Source organism: Triticum urartu, chromosome 4A (assembly GCF_056163025.1).
Source record: "Triticum urartu cultivar PI428250 chromosome 4A, HENAU_Tu73, whole genome shotgun sequence".
NCBI lineage: Eukaryota > Viridiplantae > Streptophyta > Magnoliopsida > Poales > Poaceae > Triticum > Triticum urartu.
In genome coordinates, this window is record NC_141876.1 from 541,858,402 (window position 1) to 541,876,472 (window position 18,071).

Here is an 18,071-nt window from a genome sequence, read left to right on the forward strand (position 1 = left end):
ACTTCAATTCACAACAAATGTGAATTTGAACAGAAGGAGCCATAAAATGGGTAAATTTAGAATAATTTTTTTTCCGAAAAGAGGGGAAATGCCCTTGGCTCCGTATCGAGTATTTCTTGACTATATGCTAGTACAAGGGAATGATATACAAGGGAACAATTAATATCATCCATGAACTCGAGACCAAAATGAGTGCCCCCTGCAACAAAATACCGGCAAAAAACCTCCTGCCAAAGTTTCCAGTATTAATCATAGCGCACTGTCCGACAGACAAAAATTCAAATGAAGACACAAGAAAATGACTGTAAAACAACAATTATGTTTATAAAACTGCAAATATTATCTAGTTACCTCAAAGTATTTGAATCTGGACACACAACAAAGTATGCTACAATGACAGACACAAACATACCCAAGCTCTGGTCGACCACCTTACAAAATCCTACACAGGAACGCTCGTACTGTTCGAACTACCAGCGGTTAATCTTGAGATGATGCCATCGTTGAACCATAAGGAGGTCATTCCTATCGGTTGTTGGTACTTGTGGTGGATTCAGAGGCAAATTACTCACAATGAACCAGTCCCACCTTGGAAATTTTCTGAAGCCAAACTTGAAGAGCCCTAGTAATCCTGATCACAAGGGGAGTAAACATGAACCCAAGTTCATCAAGGTAAATGTCGAAGCGTCATACCATGAAGACGAAGGTTCAGGCGCCACTGCCTTTGTCATACGCGACAAGAAGGGCTACTTCCTGGCTGCTCAATGCGAGTACGTCCCTATTGCTTTCGGATGCTATGATGATGGAAGCGATGAATATGTGAGATGGACTTTTCGCTAATTCTCTTGTCTCCATCAGGTTCAAGCAGAATCAGATTCTCTCGACGGGACAGTCATGGTGGTGGGATGCTGTAGCAACAACAAAGTTTGTAATAATTGGGTTGACCTTCCAGGCAGTATGGTACTTCTGGACGATGTAACTGTGATCTAAGTTCAATATAAGTACTTCCTCCGATCCATAATAAGTGTCGTAGTTTTGAACAAAGATCTAAACTAACACATTTATTTTGGATCGGAGGGAGTATTTAACACTCAATTAAAAATGAATTGACCTTCATTCAAATTTTAGTCAATTACAAGCTGACAGTTGTATGCAAGCAATTAACTTACACTGGCTGCAAAGTATTACACACAATTTACTTTGTGAGCAAGACTAAAAAGGGCTAAAAAAATGGGAAGATAGTTGGATCCCACAATCTCCATCCAGGAAGGTTATCTCTAGTAGAGGGAATCACCTCCTCTCTCGGGTGTCAGAGCTTATAGATCCAGTGTCAGATGACTGGGATTCAGGGTTGATAAACCAAACGTTTTGCAGTGTTGATGCTTAGAGAATTCTTGCAATCCCACTACCAGTATATGAAATGACAGACTTTTTAGCTTGGAGTTTTACTAAAACAGGTGGGTTTACTGTAAAATCAGCATATCACGCCGTCTGGGAGTCAAAATTTGGCCACAATTCGCAAGGTACGACGAGTTCTTCCTCGCCAACACCTACATGGGATTCGGTGTGGAACTTGAGAGCAACTAGTTAACGACCGCTCTTTCGGGAGCCTCGTAACGATCAGCGCCACTTGGCGTGCTCTTAGCCATTCGCCACGTGTCGCGCTTTGGGCGCTCCCTTCGAATTTTGTTTTTTTAATTTTTTAAACGGGTTTTTTCGACGTTTTTGCGCGAAAAAACGCGTTTTTTTTCTTTCGCGAGAGTCACGGCCGTGCCTCTCGAAAATGAAAAAAAAACGTGTTTTCTATTTTTTTTCTTCCGCGAGAGGCACGGGTGTGCTTTCGCGAGTCACAGTCGTGCCTCTCGGAAACGAAAAAAATGCGTTTTCTATTTTTTTTCTTTCGCGGGAGTCACGGTTTTGCTTCCGCGAGAGGCACGGTTGTGCTTTCACAAGAGGCACAATTGTGCTTTCACGAGAGTCACGGCCGTGCCTCCTCATGGAAAAAAACATGTTCTCTTTTTTTTTCCTTTCGCGAGAGTCACGGTTTTGCTTTAGCTAGAGGCACGGTTGTGATTTCGTGAGAGGCACGGGTGTGCCTCTTTCGGAAAGGGAAAAAACCCGTACTCCCGGTTTGTTTTTTTCGTCCGGTTTTTTTCGTGAAAGAAAAGTTCATCAAAACCTATCAACATGGGATCTAGTTTTGAAGATCTCGACGCGAGAAATTCAACGGTGAAAGCGGTTCGAGATTTGGACGCACGGTTTGAGAGATAAAACATTTTGAATAAACGGATCTACGAAAAAAGGGAAAACTCCCGAGTTGCGACAAGTGGCGCGCTGCATGTGCGCCACTTGTCGCAACCAGGGGAATTGGACTGATCTTTGCAACGAGTACTCCTCAATTAGTGATTTCGAACTTGTCTAGTATGCAACCAAGGACCGGAGAGTATCCGTCATCTGCTATTTGAATGTCCAGTTGCGGTTCAGGTTTGGAAACTCCTTGGAGTGTGGGATGTTATACAGAGGGGATTGGCGATGAACACATGTGGGGAGGTTGTGTTGGATTTTCTTCTCAGTCTACCGGACGATCATATCCATGTACTAGGATTGCCGAGACTGCGAGAAACGGTGGCTACATGATGTTGGTATATGTGGTGGGAAAGGAGGAAAATTACATACGGAGGTGATCCACAAACGGCGCCACAGATCAACCTTGCTGTACGTTCTGTGGCAGAGAACTTCATAGCAGCGAATTCCCCACGGCCAAGAGTTCGTTTGGGAGGTTGGATGAGAAAGTACTTGAAGGTTCAGTAGGTGCTGTCATTAGAGACCACAAAGGCAAGTTTATAGCTGCTGCGAATGAGAAACTTGGACTCTGTTATAATGCTTTTACCGCAGAAGCAATTGCAATCAGATTCGGCCTAAATCTTGCTCGCACAACCGGATGTAGCAAAGTTAAAGTAAATTCAGATAATGTGGAGGTGATCGCAGCGCTCAGAGAGGGCTATTCATCTTCGGTGGCCAGTGCGATTTTTGATGATTGTTACTTCATGTCTTTAGATTCCAATCACATTATTTATGAGCATTGTTTTAGAGAGAACAATAAGGTAGCACACAAATTAGCTAGTCTAAATAGATCCAATCCTCCTAATGTATGGATGGATGTTGCCCCGATGGCTGTCATCCGATTGTCTCAGATGCTACAATTGTAGCCAATTAATAAAGGAGATGCTTATAAAAAAAAAGGCTAATTCTCACTTAGTTGAAAACATAGTTGAAGATGCAAACATTTACAGCATTACAGGGTAATGCAACAAGAATTGTAATTTATCAGCAATACCTCCTCAAGTTCTTTGGAACTGTAAAAATTATATAGTACTTACAAACTAACAATACTAATTCTGGGAGAAGAAGAATGGATCATAAAGAAATACAAGGCAAGCATGGAAATAATTTCAGTAGTACTTAAATTTGCAACTAATATAAATTCTAACAACAAAAATAGAGAGCTAGCAAGAATGAACCATAAATGAGTAATTTAGAATGATTAATTCAAAGAAACCAAACATAGACAAAAATAACAACATGAAAAATGAGTGCCCCCCTGCAATAAAATATCGGCCCAGACTCAAGAAGAAAAGGCCTCCTGCTGAAGTTTCCAGCATGAATCATAGCATGATCGGGCAAAAAATCGAATTTAAATGAAAAAATCGCCTGTAAAATAGCAATTCTGTTTATAAAACTGCAATATTTATCTAGACAAATACCTCAAACTATTGAAATCTGGACACAAAACATTGAAACAAAGTACTGCTGCCATACATAGTGCATACGTCACCCCTAACAAACCGAACACACAGAAACCACAACGAAATCACCAAATTACAATTAATATCAACCATGAACTCAAGACAGAAAGACCGGCCCAAATTCAAAGCAAAAAGCCTCCGGCCGAAGTTTCCGCACGGATCGTAGCGGACAATCAAGCATGCAAAAAAAGACGAATGTTGTTGAATGTTGACAGTAAAATAGCAATAGCAATTCTGTTCAAATCTGGACACAAAACATACTCCCTCCGTCCGGAAATACTTGTCGGAGAAATGAATGTATTACATTCATTTCTCCGACAAGTATTTCCGGACGGAGGGAGTAGTACCGCTGCCATACATATTTAGCGCTTACAGCACCCCTAGCAAACCGAACACACAATAGAGAAACAAACTACCGAACACACACACCGCTTCCGCTACTACAACGACACAGACACAGACACACAGACGCAAAGCTCTCGACCGATCACCTACACAAAACCCTACAAAGGAACATTGATAATGTGCGCATGTTGACAACAACAGAATTAAGGCGCGAAGCAGCCAAACCACACCGGAGGCGGAGGGGATCAGCGATACGAGGGGCCGTGATGAGAGTGGCGAGACAGGATCTTGCCGACGACCCTCATCACCTTCTCGGCGTACACCTGCCAGACGCCGTTCCCGTGCAGCCTGTAGATCCGCCGCGCCAGCCCCAGCGTCTCCTTGGGGTACCTCTGCACGCACGCCATCGATCACGGTCAGAGCTAGCCAGGCATGGCCACACGGCCATGATCCAGAAAGAGGGAGCTAGGTGCTGGTTCTACTTACGTCTTTGGCGGCCTCGAGCATCCTGTGGACGACGTAGTTGGAGGAGCGGCCCTGCACGAGCTCCACGAGCTGGGCGTCGTCCATGCTCACGAACTGGGCGAGCACGAGGTTGAGCAGCCCCGCCTTGTTGAAGCACGCCTCCACGACGTAGCTGCCGGAGCGGTGCAGGGACAGGCCCACCGCCTGCCCCATCAGCCGCTGCACCAGCTGCTGCCGCGTCTGCGCGTCGCCGTGCTCCAGGGCGTGCTGCACGAAGTAGTTGCTGCATGCATTCATCCACCATCATCAGTACTGATATTGGTCAGTCCGTAACCATGGATGGATCGATGGTAGGCTACGCACCTGTACTCGCCCCTGGCCAGGTCGATGGCCTTGTCGAGCAGGACGGCCCGGAGTTTGCCGAACTCGTCGCCTCTGGCATTGTTGAAGCACTCCACCAGGCACTTGGACCCGGCCGGCGACTGCGAGTAGGCCATCGCGTCAAGCGTGTTGCCATGGAGGACGGAGACCACCAGAAACTATATAAACATACATCGACGACGAGCAAAAGGATCAGCCCTGGCCGGCGCGCATGTGTGTACTTGAGTAAGTAGTAGTATGCATCTAATGTAAGAGCTTACCTTGGTGTCCTCGTATCTCATGGTGGCAAAGCAGTGGTGAAGCACCTGGTCCCCTTTGAGGTCCAGCAGCACGTTTTCAAACAGGAAGCGGTTCACCAGCATCTCGCACAGGTTAGGGTACGGCGCCGCCGCCGAGATGAGCTCCGCCAGGCAATCCTCCCTGCATGCATGGACCAGTTAATTAGCACATAGTACATCCTGCACTAGTAGCTAGCTAGGACTAGGAGGAGGAGGAGGAGCAATGCGACCTACCCGTGGTCGTGCCTCATCAGCGGCAGCAGGTTGTGCCTGCAGTAGAAGGAGGCGGCCTCCACGATGTCCTTGACCTCGCCGGCCCGCCCCGCGCAGGCGCGCAGCAGCGCCACGAACACCGCGTGCCCGTCCCTGCTGTCCATGAAGTCGTGCATGCGGTGCGTCACCCCGGCGAGCACGTTCAGGCGGATCTTGTCGACGCCCTCCTCCAGCAGCGTCACCACGTGCGCGGGGGACTGGGGGAACGTCACCACGTGCACGTCAATCGGGGCCTTGAGCAGCCGCGACCGGGTTTCCTCCAGCGTCCGGGCACGCCGTGGCTGGGCCACCGGCGCCGCCCTGTACGGCACATAACCCGCCTGAGCCTGGGCGGCTTGGATGGCTCTCAGCCTCAGATCCATGCGCTTGTCCTCATCGGGCGCGGACCAGGCGTACGCGCCGGCGCCGGATTGGTTGGACATGGCATACTGCTGCTGGTACAGGTACTGCAGGCTGGCGTTGATGTTGGGGATGGAGCTCGCCGCCACCGGCGAGGCTACCGGTTGGTACTGGCTGGCGCCGGCGCTCAGAGTGTACTGCTGCTGCTGCTGCTGCTGGCTACCGCTCTGGCCCTGCGCACTGAAGAAGTTGGCGCCTGCGGAGTTGTACCACGCGCTAGGGTTATTGGCCGCTGTGGCGGCCGTGTCGTACCACGCGCTAGGGTTATTGGCCGCCGCGGCGGCGCCCATCGGCGAGACGTAGGGGCCGCCGCCGCTCGATGAGCCCATCTCCTCCCACCGGTAGGCCTGGTGCTGCTGTGACTGCTGCGACCAGGACTGCCGCGCAACCTGGAGCCCTGCCTCCATCAGCAGCCTCGTCCTGAGCTGCTGCTCCGGCATCCCCGGCGGTGGCGGCGCGGTCCTCTGCCGCAACCACGCCGCTCTCTGCTGCCGCTGCAGCGCCTGCTCCTGCTGCCCCCGCGGCTGCGGCGAGGGGTTGCTGCCAAGGCCCATCGCGCCCAGCGAGTCGGCGAGGTCGGGGTGGGCGGCGGACTTGCCGTCGTCGCTCCGTCCGCTCCGATCCATGGCGTCGTCGATCGCGCGCGTCCGTGCTCCGAACCGAGGTGATCGATCGTGGTGCGAAGCAATCGGGGGCGGTGCGCGCTGGTGATTCGCGGGCCTTGGGTGCGCCTTATGTAGACGCCGTGCGGTGCGGTGCGGTGCCGGGCGTGTCGGAGTCCAACTAGGGTATCGGCGAGCCGGCGGTCTCTGCGTCTCCGGTGCCTCCTGCAATCGAATCGAAACGTATTTGTAACAGACAGGCGTGCGATCGCAGAGATCGGGGGAGAGTCCCGTGCTTTCCAAATACTCCTACAAAGCGTACAGCAGTGCGGGACCTGCTTTGACTAGAGATAAACTGCCGATTTAAGTTGTCTGTCGTATCTGCCGTGGTTCCTTCGTTCAGAACAAAAATCGTTTTATCTGTACAGTTTAAACTACTGTGCCCTTAGTTTTTCCCCTCCTACAAGCCGTATTTTGTTTCAATGTCATGTCAGTTGAGAAAAAAAGATCCATCAACAGAAAGTCGGTTAAAGAAAGAAAACATGAAAATTCTTCGACAAGCTGAGAAAAAACCGAGTGCCATTTTTTTACCCTTTGTTTAAACACATGAAAGAAAATCATTTTTTACCCTTTGTTTAAAAACATGAAAGAAAAACATATATGCAAAAGCTTTTTAGACTGCCAGTGACCAACATGTATTGCCTTGTTTGGCGTCCTGGGCAAACACGAGTATAAAGAAAGAAAATCCTCCCCCATGCCACTCTCGGCTTTACCATCCCCCCCTTCGCATAACATCACTTCGTGTTGGACGGGATTCATCCCCCTCCCCTAGCACGAGACCACACCATGCCACACGAGATCCGCGCCGCCTTGCATAAGGTCTCATCGTGTCACGCGAGATCCACCCCCTCCCCCGATACAAGATCTCATCATGTCGCACGAGATCCATCCTCTGACCCCTTCCGCTCAAGATCCCATTGTATCGCGCAAGATCAAAACCCTTATGTGCATAAAACCACATCGTTGCGCGAGATCCATCCTAATGTACACTTCTTCCGCAACAACGGTGGCTCCTCTACCATCCCGCCACGCAAGACACATCGTAACCCTCCCCGCCGACCGCCATTAATCACGCATGCGAGGTGTGGGATCTTGGGGACTTACCGGTGGTCACACGAGATCCATCCTCTGACCCCTCCCGCTCAAGATCCCATTGTGTCGCGCAAGATCCAAACCCCTATGTGCACAAAACCACATCGTTGCGCGAGATCCATCCTAATGTACACTTCTTCCGCAACAACGGTGGCTCCTCTACCATCCCGCCACGCAAGACGCATCGTAACCCTCCCCGCCGACCGCCATTAATCACACATGTGAGGTGTGGGATCTTGGGGACTTACCGGTGGTCACACGAGATCCATCCTCCGACCCCTCCCGCTCAAGACCCCATTGTGTCGCGCAAGATCCAAACCCCTATGTGCACAAAACCACATCGTTGCGCGAGATCCATCCTAATGTACACTTCTTCCGCAACAACGGTGGCTCCTCTACCATCTCGCCACGCAAGACGCATCGTAACCCTCCCCGCCGACCGCCATTAATCACGCATGCGAGGTGTGGGATCTTGGGGACTTACCGGTGGTCACACGAGATCCATCCTCTGACCCCTCCCGCTCAAGATCCCATTGTGTCGTGCAAGATCCAAACCCCTATGTGCACAAAACCACATCGTTGCGCGAGATCCATCCTAATGTACACTTCTTCCGCAACAACGGTGGCTCCTCTACCATCCCGCCACGCAAGACGCATCATAACCCTCCCCGCCGACCGCCATTAATCACGCATGCGAGGTGTGGGATCTTGGGGACTTACCGGTGGTCACACGAGATCCCGTGAGATTTGATGATGGTTGCTCGCCATGGTGCTTGGGCTGTCAACCCCCTCCCCCACCTTGTCTTGCGGCTCGACGGTCCCGCTAGCCTCTTGCTCTGCTCCCTGCTTGAACAACCCTGATGGCAAACACTAATGTCTTCCCCTTACCAGGCTTGGGCTCCTCCTGCAACGGCTGCACGCTATCCCCCCTCCCCCCCACAAAAAAAAACAATTTTGGCAGTTTTTGAGAGAAAAGGGTGGATAAGGATGTTGACAAGGAAAAGAGTAAATGCTTCATGTAATAACCTATATCGGATGCGTGGACCCCAACCAGGATAGCCGGGCATTATGTGCACGTGGTCCCCCCTATAATGATGCACTGGTTTTAGTTGTCTCGCTATTGACTACGTGCCTGACACCATCCCACCTACGTGTTGTCAATTGTTTCTCCACGTGATCGAACGGTTAGGACAACATGCATTTCAGAGCAGACTAAATAGCACAACTACACTATTGAGTACTTGGCGATATTTTTATGGTCCGTAAGTTTCATCATTAGGTGTAGCATTTTTGTCAAATAGCCATTCATGCAAGGAGAAGAAAATCGGTTGCTTACATTCTTTGCTGCAATGATTTCTTTCATGAACCTGACATCATGTTATGTAGAGCATTGCTACGCGGACGACAATATGCGCACGATTTCTACACGAAGATCAAATCAAACCATCCATGCATGCAAAAGATAGCAGAACATCGCTAGATGGATCATTGTTCAATGGATGCACAGACTATTCATCATATGTGCAGTAGTTCTGTACTGTATAGTGCAAACACTAGCGAAAACCCAATTCCACTAGCTTCAAACACTAGCTCAATTTTCCATTTCCACTATACTTATAAAAGAGTGAGTTATGTGAATCTCACATATCTTTTTTTTCTCGAATACGCATAGCATGCGTACTATTCTATATAAGAGGGGAAAAGGCATGAAGAGCCCTCCACGGTGTGACAAAATTACATGTTACACCTCTACAGACAACAACTCCACACTCACGCTCTACACTCTACTGTCGGGACTACTCACGCCTATTCCACGCACTCAACTTGGCAAAGAAGCCCTCTACGTTACCCTTCATGAGCCCTGCATTCCACCACGCACGCCCTTCTTGATCCACCCGACGCATGACCTTGGCAATCCCTGGGGTGACACCATCGAAGACCACGGCGTTTCTCTGCTTCCACAACTCCCATAGGCCAAGTAGGATGATTGCTCGTGTGGTTCTAATGCTTAGACTGATTGGCCTTGCCCTGGCACCAATCGGTTAGCACGTCCACCACACTAGGCGTCCACGTCAGCTCATGAAGTGCCCAACAAATGTGCGACCAAACCTATTTGGTAAATGCGCATGTAAGCATCAAATGGTTTATTGTTTCTTCTTCCTGATCACAGAATGGGCATGAGTCCTGGTGCGGTAGTCACCTCCTAGCTAATCTGCCAGACATCCAACACCTGTTGCGGAGGGCAAGCCACGAGAACAGATGGCACTGAAAAGGAGCCCTAGTTTTCACGAGAAGTCTGCGGTAGGGGCAACTGTCCGTCCGGCGAACTTGGCCACATGGCCGATCTTACAGAGAAAATCCCGCCTCGCTCCCAAGACCATGTGAACACGTCGGGGCAGGACCGCTGGAGCGTGAGTGCACTGATCCTCGACCACAGTTGAAGGTATTCCTGGATGGTATCCAACTCCAGGTCAGGCCCTATGTCCCGTGCCCATGCGTTGTCTAGAAGGGCTTCAGCCACCGTCTGCGCCCGCGGAATCCTGCCGCCATAGTGGCATATACCCGTGGTGAGCACTCTTGGATCCTATATCCATCCAGCCACCGATCCTCCTAGAAGCGGGCCTTACACCCGTTTCCAAGTTGCAGTCTGGATGCTGAACAATTGCATGGACTCCTTAGGCACCGTGATCTTGAATTCCTGCCAGAATCTGTCTTCCCCAACTCGTTGTAGCCATGGCCACCGCGCCTGCATAGCTATATTCATCCAGCTCAAGTCTGGAACTCCGAGGCCACCAGCCCACTTGGGCGCGCACACGGCCGACCACGTGACCGAGAAGTTGCCTCCCCTTGTCTCCTTCTTACCACACCAAAGGAACCCTCATATGATCTTGTTAAGTGCATTGATCGTTTTTGTTGGCAGTTCCATTGCCATCATGGCATGCAGAGGCATTGTTGCGAGCACTAAGATCACCAGCAGCAGGTGCCCACTCTTGGGCAATGCATAGGCGCGCCAATTTGGCAAACAAGCTCTGAGGCGATCAACTAAGTACCGCAACTGCGCGGTTGACTGCTTCTTCAGCGTCAATGGCAAGCCAAGATACTTGCAAGGGAAGCTCCCCGCAGAACACCCGAGCCTCGTGCCCACCTTAGTCGCTTGCTCCTGTGAGCACCGGATAGGAATGGCAGCGCTCTTACTCATGTTCGCTTGCAGACCCGATGCCATTCCGAAGATCTCTAGCATCCTTCTACACACATCTATGTGTGTTCCATGTGGCTTTATAAAGATCATGATGTCATCCGCATATATGGACATTCTCTGCTCCATCGCACGCATCGCCAGCGACTCAAGAATGTCATTTGTCCCTGCCTTGACAAAAAGCTTGTGAAGCGGCTCCATGATGGATGAACAACATCGGCGAGAGAGGACCTCCTTGTCGAAAGCCTCGGCAATTTGCTATTGGTTTGCCAGGAGCACCATTCACCATAATGCGGGTCGACGACGTTGCCAGCATCCCGTTGATCCACGAGATCCATCTACGGCCAAACCCCATGTGCTGGAACACCTCTACTAGGAAGGGCCACGGTATCGAATCAAAAGCTTTTGAGATGTCCAGTTTCAGCATTATCATGGGCTCCTTCAGCGTGTGCAGTCTCCGAGCCATGCACTAGACAAACATAAAATTATCATGCAATAAGCGTCGTTTCATGAATGTGCTTTGGTGCTTGCCTACTATACGGGGTAGCTTCATCGCCAGTCTGACTGCCATTGCCTTATCAAAAATCTTCACCGCCCCATGCACGAGACTGACCGGGCGAAAGTCCCGCGGCTATTCGGCTCCATCCACCTTTGGCAGCAAGGCCATCAGAGACTTGTTGATGGCCTCCATGCCTCACATGTGCCCATGGTAGAAATCCCCCATGCCCCTCATGAAATTTACCTTGATGATATGCCAGCAGCTAAAGTAAAAGCGGTCCGTAAAGCGGTCCGGCCCCGGCGCCTTGTCCAAGGGCATAGACTTGACAACCCTTTCAACCTCCTCCTCCATGGACGGCCTTTCCAAGTGTGACAGTTCCAACCGTGACATGTTTAGGGTGTCTAGGTTCACTGCATACTCTCTCTCCGGAGTAGAGCCAAAAATGTTCTCATAATATTCATCTACTGCCGCCGCAATGGCCTCATGCCCAGTCAGGATAAAGCCATCCTTCTTGATGGAGGTTATGATGTTCCTCCTCTGCCTCTGTCTTGCATGGCGAAATAAGAATTTCATGGCCGCGTCGCCCTCCTTTAGGTATAGAAGCCTTGATCTTTGCCTCGCGATTGTCCTTTCAAGCGAGCATAGCCCTAGCAGCTTGTGCTTCAGGGTTTTCCTCAATTCATGTTCCGCATGAGTCAGTGTCCGTGATTGCGAAGCCACGTCCAACCTTAAGATCACTGATGTCGCCTGAAGCTACGTCGGTATTTCCCCAAAGAGGAAGGGATGGTGCAGCGCATCTACGGTAGGTATTTCCCTCAGTTATGAAACCAAGGTATCAATCCAGTAGGATAACCACGCAACACTATGTAAACGGCACCTGCACACAAAGAATAAATACTTGCAACCCGACGCGTAAGAGGGGTTGTCAATCCCTCCATGGTAAAAAGATAGATAATTTTGTGGTAGATTGGATAAATGGCTCTTGATAAAATGCGAAATAAAAGATGCAAATAAAAAGTGCAGCAAGGTATGTTTGGATTTTTGGAACAATAGATCTAAAAACAAAAGCGAATAAAAATAGATCGGAAAGCAAATATGATAAAGAAGAGACCCGGGGACCGTAGATTTCACTAGTGGCTTCTCTCGAGAAATAGCACACAGTGGATAAACAAATTACTATTGGGAAATTGATAGAAGATCAAATAATTATGACAATATCCAAGGCAATGATCAATATATAGGCATCATGTCCAAGATTAGTAGACCGACTCCTGCCTGCATCTACTACTATTACTCCACACATCGACCACTACCCAGTATGCATCTAGTGTATTAAGTTCATGGAGAAACGGAGTAATGCAATAAGAACGATGACATGATGTAGCCGGGATCTATTCATGTAGGAATAGCCCCCATCTTGTTATCCTTAATAGCAACGATACATGCGTGTCTTGCTGCCCCTTATGTCACTGGGAAAGAACACCGCAAGATCGAACCCATTGCAAAGCACCTCTTCCCATGGCAAGAAAAATCGATCTAGTTGGCCTAACTAAACCAAAGATTCGAAGAAGAAATACGAGGCTACAAATAATCATGCATATAAGAGATCAAAGAAGACTCAAATAATATTCATGGATAAAAGATCTGATCATAAACTCAAACTTCATCGAATCCCAACAAACACACCGCAAAAAGTCATTACATCAAACAGATCTCCAAGAGACCATTGTATTGAGAATCAAAAGAAAGAGAGGAAGCCATCTAGCTGAAGGAAATATGCCCTAGAGGCAATAATAAATGTTATTATTTTATTTCCTTATATCATGATAAATGTTTATTATTCATGCTAGAATTGTATTATCCGGAAACATAATACTTGTGTGAATATATAGACAAACCAAACGTCACTAGTATGCCTCTACTTGACTAGCTCGTTAATCGAAGATGGTTATGTTTCCTAACCATAGACATGTGTTGTCATTTGATTAATGAGATCACATCATTAGGAGAATGATGTGATTGACATGACCCATTCCATTAGCTTAGCACCCGATCGTTTAGTATGTTGCTATTGATTTCTTCATGACTTATACATGTTCCTATGACTATGAGATTATGCAACTCCCGTTTACCGGAGGAACACTTTGTGTGCTACCAAACGTCACAACGTAACTGGGTGATTATAAAGGAGCTCTACAGGTGTCTCCAAAGGTGAATGTTGGGTTGGCGTATTTCGAGATTAGGATTTGTCACTCCGATTGTCGGAGAGGTATCTCTGGGCCCTCTCGGTAATGCACATCACATAAGCCTTGCAAGCATTACAACTAATGAGTTAGTTGCGAGATGATGTATTACGAAACGAGTAAAGATACTTGCCGGTAACGAGATTGAACTAGGTATTGAGATACCGACGATCGAATCTCGGGGAAGTAACATACCGATGACAAAGGGAACAAAGTATGTTGTTATGCGGTCTGACCGATAAAGATCTTCGTAGAATATGTAGGAGCCAATATGAGCATCCAGGTTCTGCTATTGGTTATTGACCGGAGACGTGTCTCGGTCATGTCTACATTGTTCTCGAACCCGTAGGGTCCGCATGCTTAAGGTTTCGATGACAGTTATATTATGAGTTTATGCTTTTTGATGTACCGAAGTTTGTTCGGAGTCCCGGATGTGATCACGGACATGACGAGGAGTCTCGAAATGGTCGAGACATAAATATTGATATATTGGAAGCCTAGATTTGGATATCGGAAGTGTTCCGGGTGAAATCGGGATTTTACTGGAGTACCGGGAGGTTACCGGAACCCCCCGGGAGGTACATGGGCCTTAGTGGGCTTTAGTGGAAGAGAGGAGAGGTGGCCAGGGCTGGGCCGCGCCCCCTCCCCCTAGTCCGAATAGGACAAGGAGAGGGGGGCGGCGCCCCCCTTCCTTCTCTCTGTCCTCTTTCCCCCTTCCCGAATCCTATTTCAACTAGGAAAGGGGGGGAATCCTACTCCCGGTGGGAGTAGGACTCCTCCTGGCGTGCCCTCCTCCTGGCCGGCCGCACCCCCCCTTGATCCTTTATATACGGGGGCAGGGGGCACCCCTAGACACACAAGTTGATCCACGTGATCATATTCTTAGCCGTGTGCGGTGCCCCCTTCCACCATAATCCTCGTTAATATTGTAGCGGTGCTTACGCGAAGCCCTGCGATGGTAGTACATCAAGATCGTCACCACGCCATCGTGCTGATGGAACTCTTCCCCGACACTTTGCTGGATCGGAGTCCGGGGATCGTCATCGAGCTGAACGTGTGCTAAAACTCGGAGGTGCCGTAGTTTCGGTGCTTGATCGGTCGGGCCGTGAAGATGTACGACTACATCATACGCGTTGTGCTAACGCTTCCGCTCGGGCTACAAGGGTACGTAGATCACACTCTCCCCTCTCGTTGCTATGCATCACCATGATCTTGCGTGTGCGTAGGAATTTTTTTGAAATTACTACATTCCCCAATAGTGGCATCAGAGCCTAGGTTTTATGTGTTGATGTTAGTTGCATGAGTAGAACACAAGTGAGTTGTGGGTGTTATAAGTCATACTGCTTACCAGCATGTCATACTTTGGTTCGGCAGTATTGTTGGACGAAGCGGCCCGGACCGACATTACGCGTACGCTTACGCGAGACCGGTTCTCCTAACGTGCTTTGCACAAAGGTGGCTAGCGGGTGACAGTTTCTCCAACTTTAGTTGAACCAAGTGTGGCTACGCCCGGTCCTTGCGAAGGTTAAAACAACACCAACTTGACAAACTATCGTTGTGGTTTTGATGCGTAGGTAAGATTGGTTCTTGCTTAAGCCCGTAGCAGCCACGTAAAACTTGCAACAACAAAGTAGAGGACGTCTAACTTGTTTTTGCAGGGCATATTGTGATGTGATATGGTCAAGACATGATGCTAAATTTTATTGTATGAGATGATCATGTTTTGTAACCGAGTTATCGGCAACTGGCAGGAGCCATATGGTTGTCGCTTTATTGTATGCAATGCAATCGCGCTGTAATGCTTTACTTTATCACTAAGCGGTAGCGATAGTCATGGAAGCATAAGATTGGCGAGACGACAACGATGCTACGATGGAGATCAAGGTGTCGCGCCGGTGACGATGGTGATCACGATGGTGCTTCGAAGATGGAGATCACAAGCACAAGATGATGATGGCCATATCATATCACTTATATTGATTGGATGTGATGTTTATCTTTTATGCATCTTATCTTGGTTTGATTGACGGTAGCATTATAAGATGATCTCTCACTAATTATCAAGAAGTGTTCTCCCTGAGTATGCACCGTTGCGAAAGTTCTTCGTGCTGAGACACCACGTGATGATCGGGTGTGATAGGCTCTACGTTCAAATACAACGGGTGCAAAACAGTTGCACACGTGGAATACTCAGGTTAGTCTTGACGAGCCAAGCATATACAGATATGGCCTCGGAACACGGAGACCGAAAGGTCGAGCGTGAATCATATAGTAGATATGATCAACATAGTGATGTTCACCAATAAAACTACTCCATCTCACGTGATGATCGGACATGGTTTAGTTGATTTGGATCACGTAATAACTTAGAGGATTAGAGGGATGTCTATCTAAGTGGGAGTTCTTTAAGTAATATGATTAATTGAACCTAAAATTATCATGAAACTTAGTACCTGATAGTATCTTGCTTGTTTATGCTTGATTGTAGATAGATGGCCCGTGCTGTTGTTCCATTGAATTTTAATGCGTTCCTTGAGAAAGCAAAGTTGAAAGATGATGGTAGCCATTACACGGATTGGGTCCGTAACTTGAGGATTATCCACATTGCTGCACAGAAGAGTTACGTCCTGGAAGCACCGCTGGGTGCCAGACCTGCTACTGGAGCAACACCAGATGTTATGAACGTCTGGCAGAGCAAAGCTGATGACTACTCGATAGTTCAGTGTGCCATGCTTTACGGCTTAGAATCGGGACTTCAACGACGTTTTGAACGTCATGCAACATATGAGATGTTCCAGGAGTTGAAGTTAATATTTCAAGCAAATGCCCGGATTGAGAGATATGAAGTCTCCAATAAGTTCTATAGCTGCAAGATGGAGGAGAACAGTTCTGTCAGTGAGCATATACTCAAAATGTCTGGGTATAATAATCACTTGATTCAATTGGGAGTTAATCTTTCAGATGATTGCATCATTGACAGAATTCTCCAATCACTGCCACCAAGCTACAAGAGCTTCATGATGAACTATAATATGCAAGGGATGAATAAGACTATTCCCGAGCTCTTCGCAATGCTGAAAGCTGCGGAGGTAGAAATCAAGAAGGAGCATCAAGTGTTGACGGTCAACAAGACCACTAGTTTCAAGAAAAAGGGCAAAGGGAAGAAGAAGGGGAACTTCAAAAAGAACAACAAGCAAGTTGCTGCTCAAGAGAAGAAACCCAAACCTGGACCTAAGCCTGAAGCTGAGTGCTTCTACTGCAAGCAGACTGGTCACTGGAAGCAGAACTGCCCCAAGTATTTGGCGGATAAGAAGGATGGCAAGGTGAACAAAGGTATATGTGATATACATGTTATTGATGTGTACCTTACTAATGCTCGCAGTAGCACCTGGGTATTTGATACTGGTTCTGTTGCTAATATTTGCAACTCGAAACAGGGACTACGGATTAAGCGAAGATTGGCTAAGGACGAGGTGACGATGCGCGTGGGAAACGGTTCCAAAGTTGATGTGATCGCAGTCGGCACGCTACCTCTACATCTACCTTCGAGATTAATACTAGACCTAAATAATTGTTATTTGGTGCCAGCGTTAAGCATGAACATTATATCTGGATCTTGTTTGGTGCGAGACGGTTATTCATTTAAATCTGAGAATAATGGTTGTTCTATTTATATGAGTAATATCTTTTATGGTCATGCACCCTTAAAGAGTGGTCTATTTTTATTGAATCTCGATAGTAGTGACACACATATTCATAGTGTTGAAGCCAAAAGATGCAGAGTTGATAATGATAGTGCAACTTATTTGTGGCACTGCCGTTTGGGTCATATCGGTATAAAGCGCATGAAGAAACTCCATACTGATGGGCTTTTGGAACCACTTGATTATGAATCACTTGGTACTTGCGAACCGTGCCTTATGGGTAAGATGACAAAACACCGTTCTCCGGTACTATGGAGAGAGCAACGGATTGTTGGAAATCATACATACAGATGTATGTGGTCTGATGAATGTTGAGGCTCGTGGCGGATATCGTTATTTTCTCACCTTCACAGATGACTTAAGGAGATATGGGTATATCTACTTAATGAAACACAAGTCTGAAACATTTGAAAAGTTCAAAGAATTTCAGAGTGAAGTTGAAAATCATGGTAACAAGAAAATAAAATTCCTACGATCTGATCGTGGAGGAGAATATTTGAGTTACGAGTTTGGTGTACATTTGAAAAATTGTGGAATAGTTTCGCAACTCACGCCACCCGGAACACCACAGCGTAATGGTGTGTCCGAACGTCGTAATCGTACTTTACTAGATATGGTGCGATCTATGATGTCTCTTACTGATTTACCGCTATCGTTTTGGGGATACGCTCTAGAGACGGTCGCATTCACGTTAAATAGGGCACCATCAAAATCCGTTGAGACGACGC

General features: G+C 48.0%; 1 protein-coding gene across 2 annotated transcripts; it reads right to left on the minus strand.

Moving 5' to 3' along the window:
• Positions 1-4,114: 4,114 nt before the first annotated feature.
• On the minus strand, positions 4,115-8,638 carry LOC147976495 (uncharacterized). Of its 2 annotated transcripts, none has more exons than XM_087518828.1 (6): positions 8,422-8,638; positions 5,510-6,774; positions 5,258-5,417; positions 4,980-5,155; positions 4,638-4,899; positions 4,115-4,543 (listed from the first exon to the last, which is right to left on the minus strand). In XM_087518828.1, exons 2-6 carry the CDS (start codon positions 6,571-6,573, stop codon positions 4,397-4,399), a joined length of 1,809 nt encoding a protein of 602 aa, XP_087374954.1. In that variant the 5' UTR covers positions 6,574-6,774; positions 8,422-8,638; the 3' UTR covers positions 4,115-4,396. The 2 variants fall into 2 exon arrangements, with proteins under 2 accessions (XP_087374954.1, XP_087374955.1); XM_087518829.1 differs by lacking the exon at positions 8,422-8,638 and adding an exon at positions 7,714-8,398.
• Positions 8,639-18,071: the final 9,433 nt, after the last annotated feature.

Bases quoted from the DNA above. Each gene is read 5' to 3' on its own strand.
- LOC147976495 (XM_087518828.1), bottom strand. From the start codon at position 6,573: ATGGATCGGAGCGGACGGAGCGACGACGGCAAGTCCGCCGCCCACCCC. The intron at 5,156-5,257 runs GTAAGCTCTTAC...ATGTTTATATAG, and splicing joins TGAGATACGAGGACACCAAG to TTTCTGGTGGTCTCCGTCCT. The intron at 4,900-4,979 runs GTGCGTAGCCTA...GAATGCATGCAG, and splicing joins CTGGCCAGGGGCGAGTACAG to CAACTACTTCGTGCAGCACG.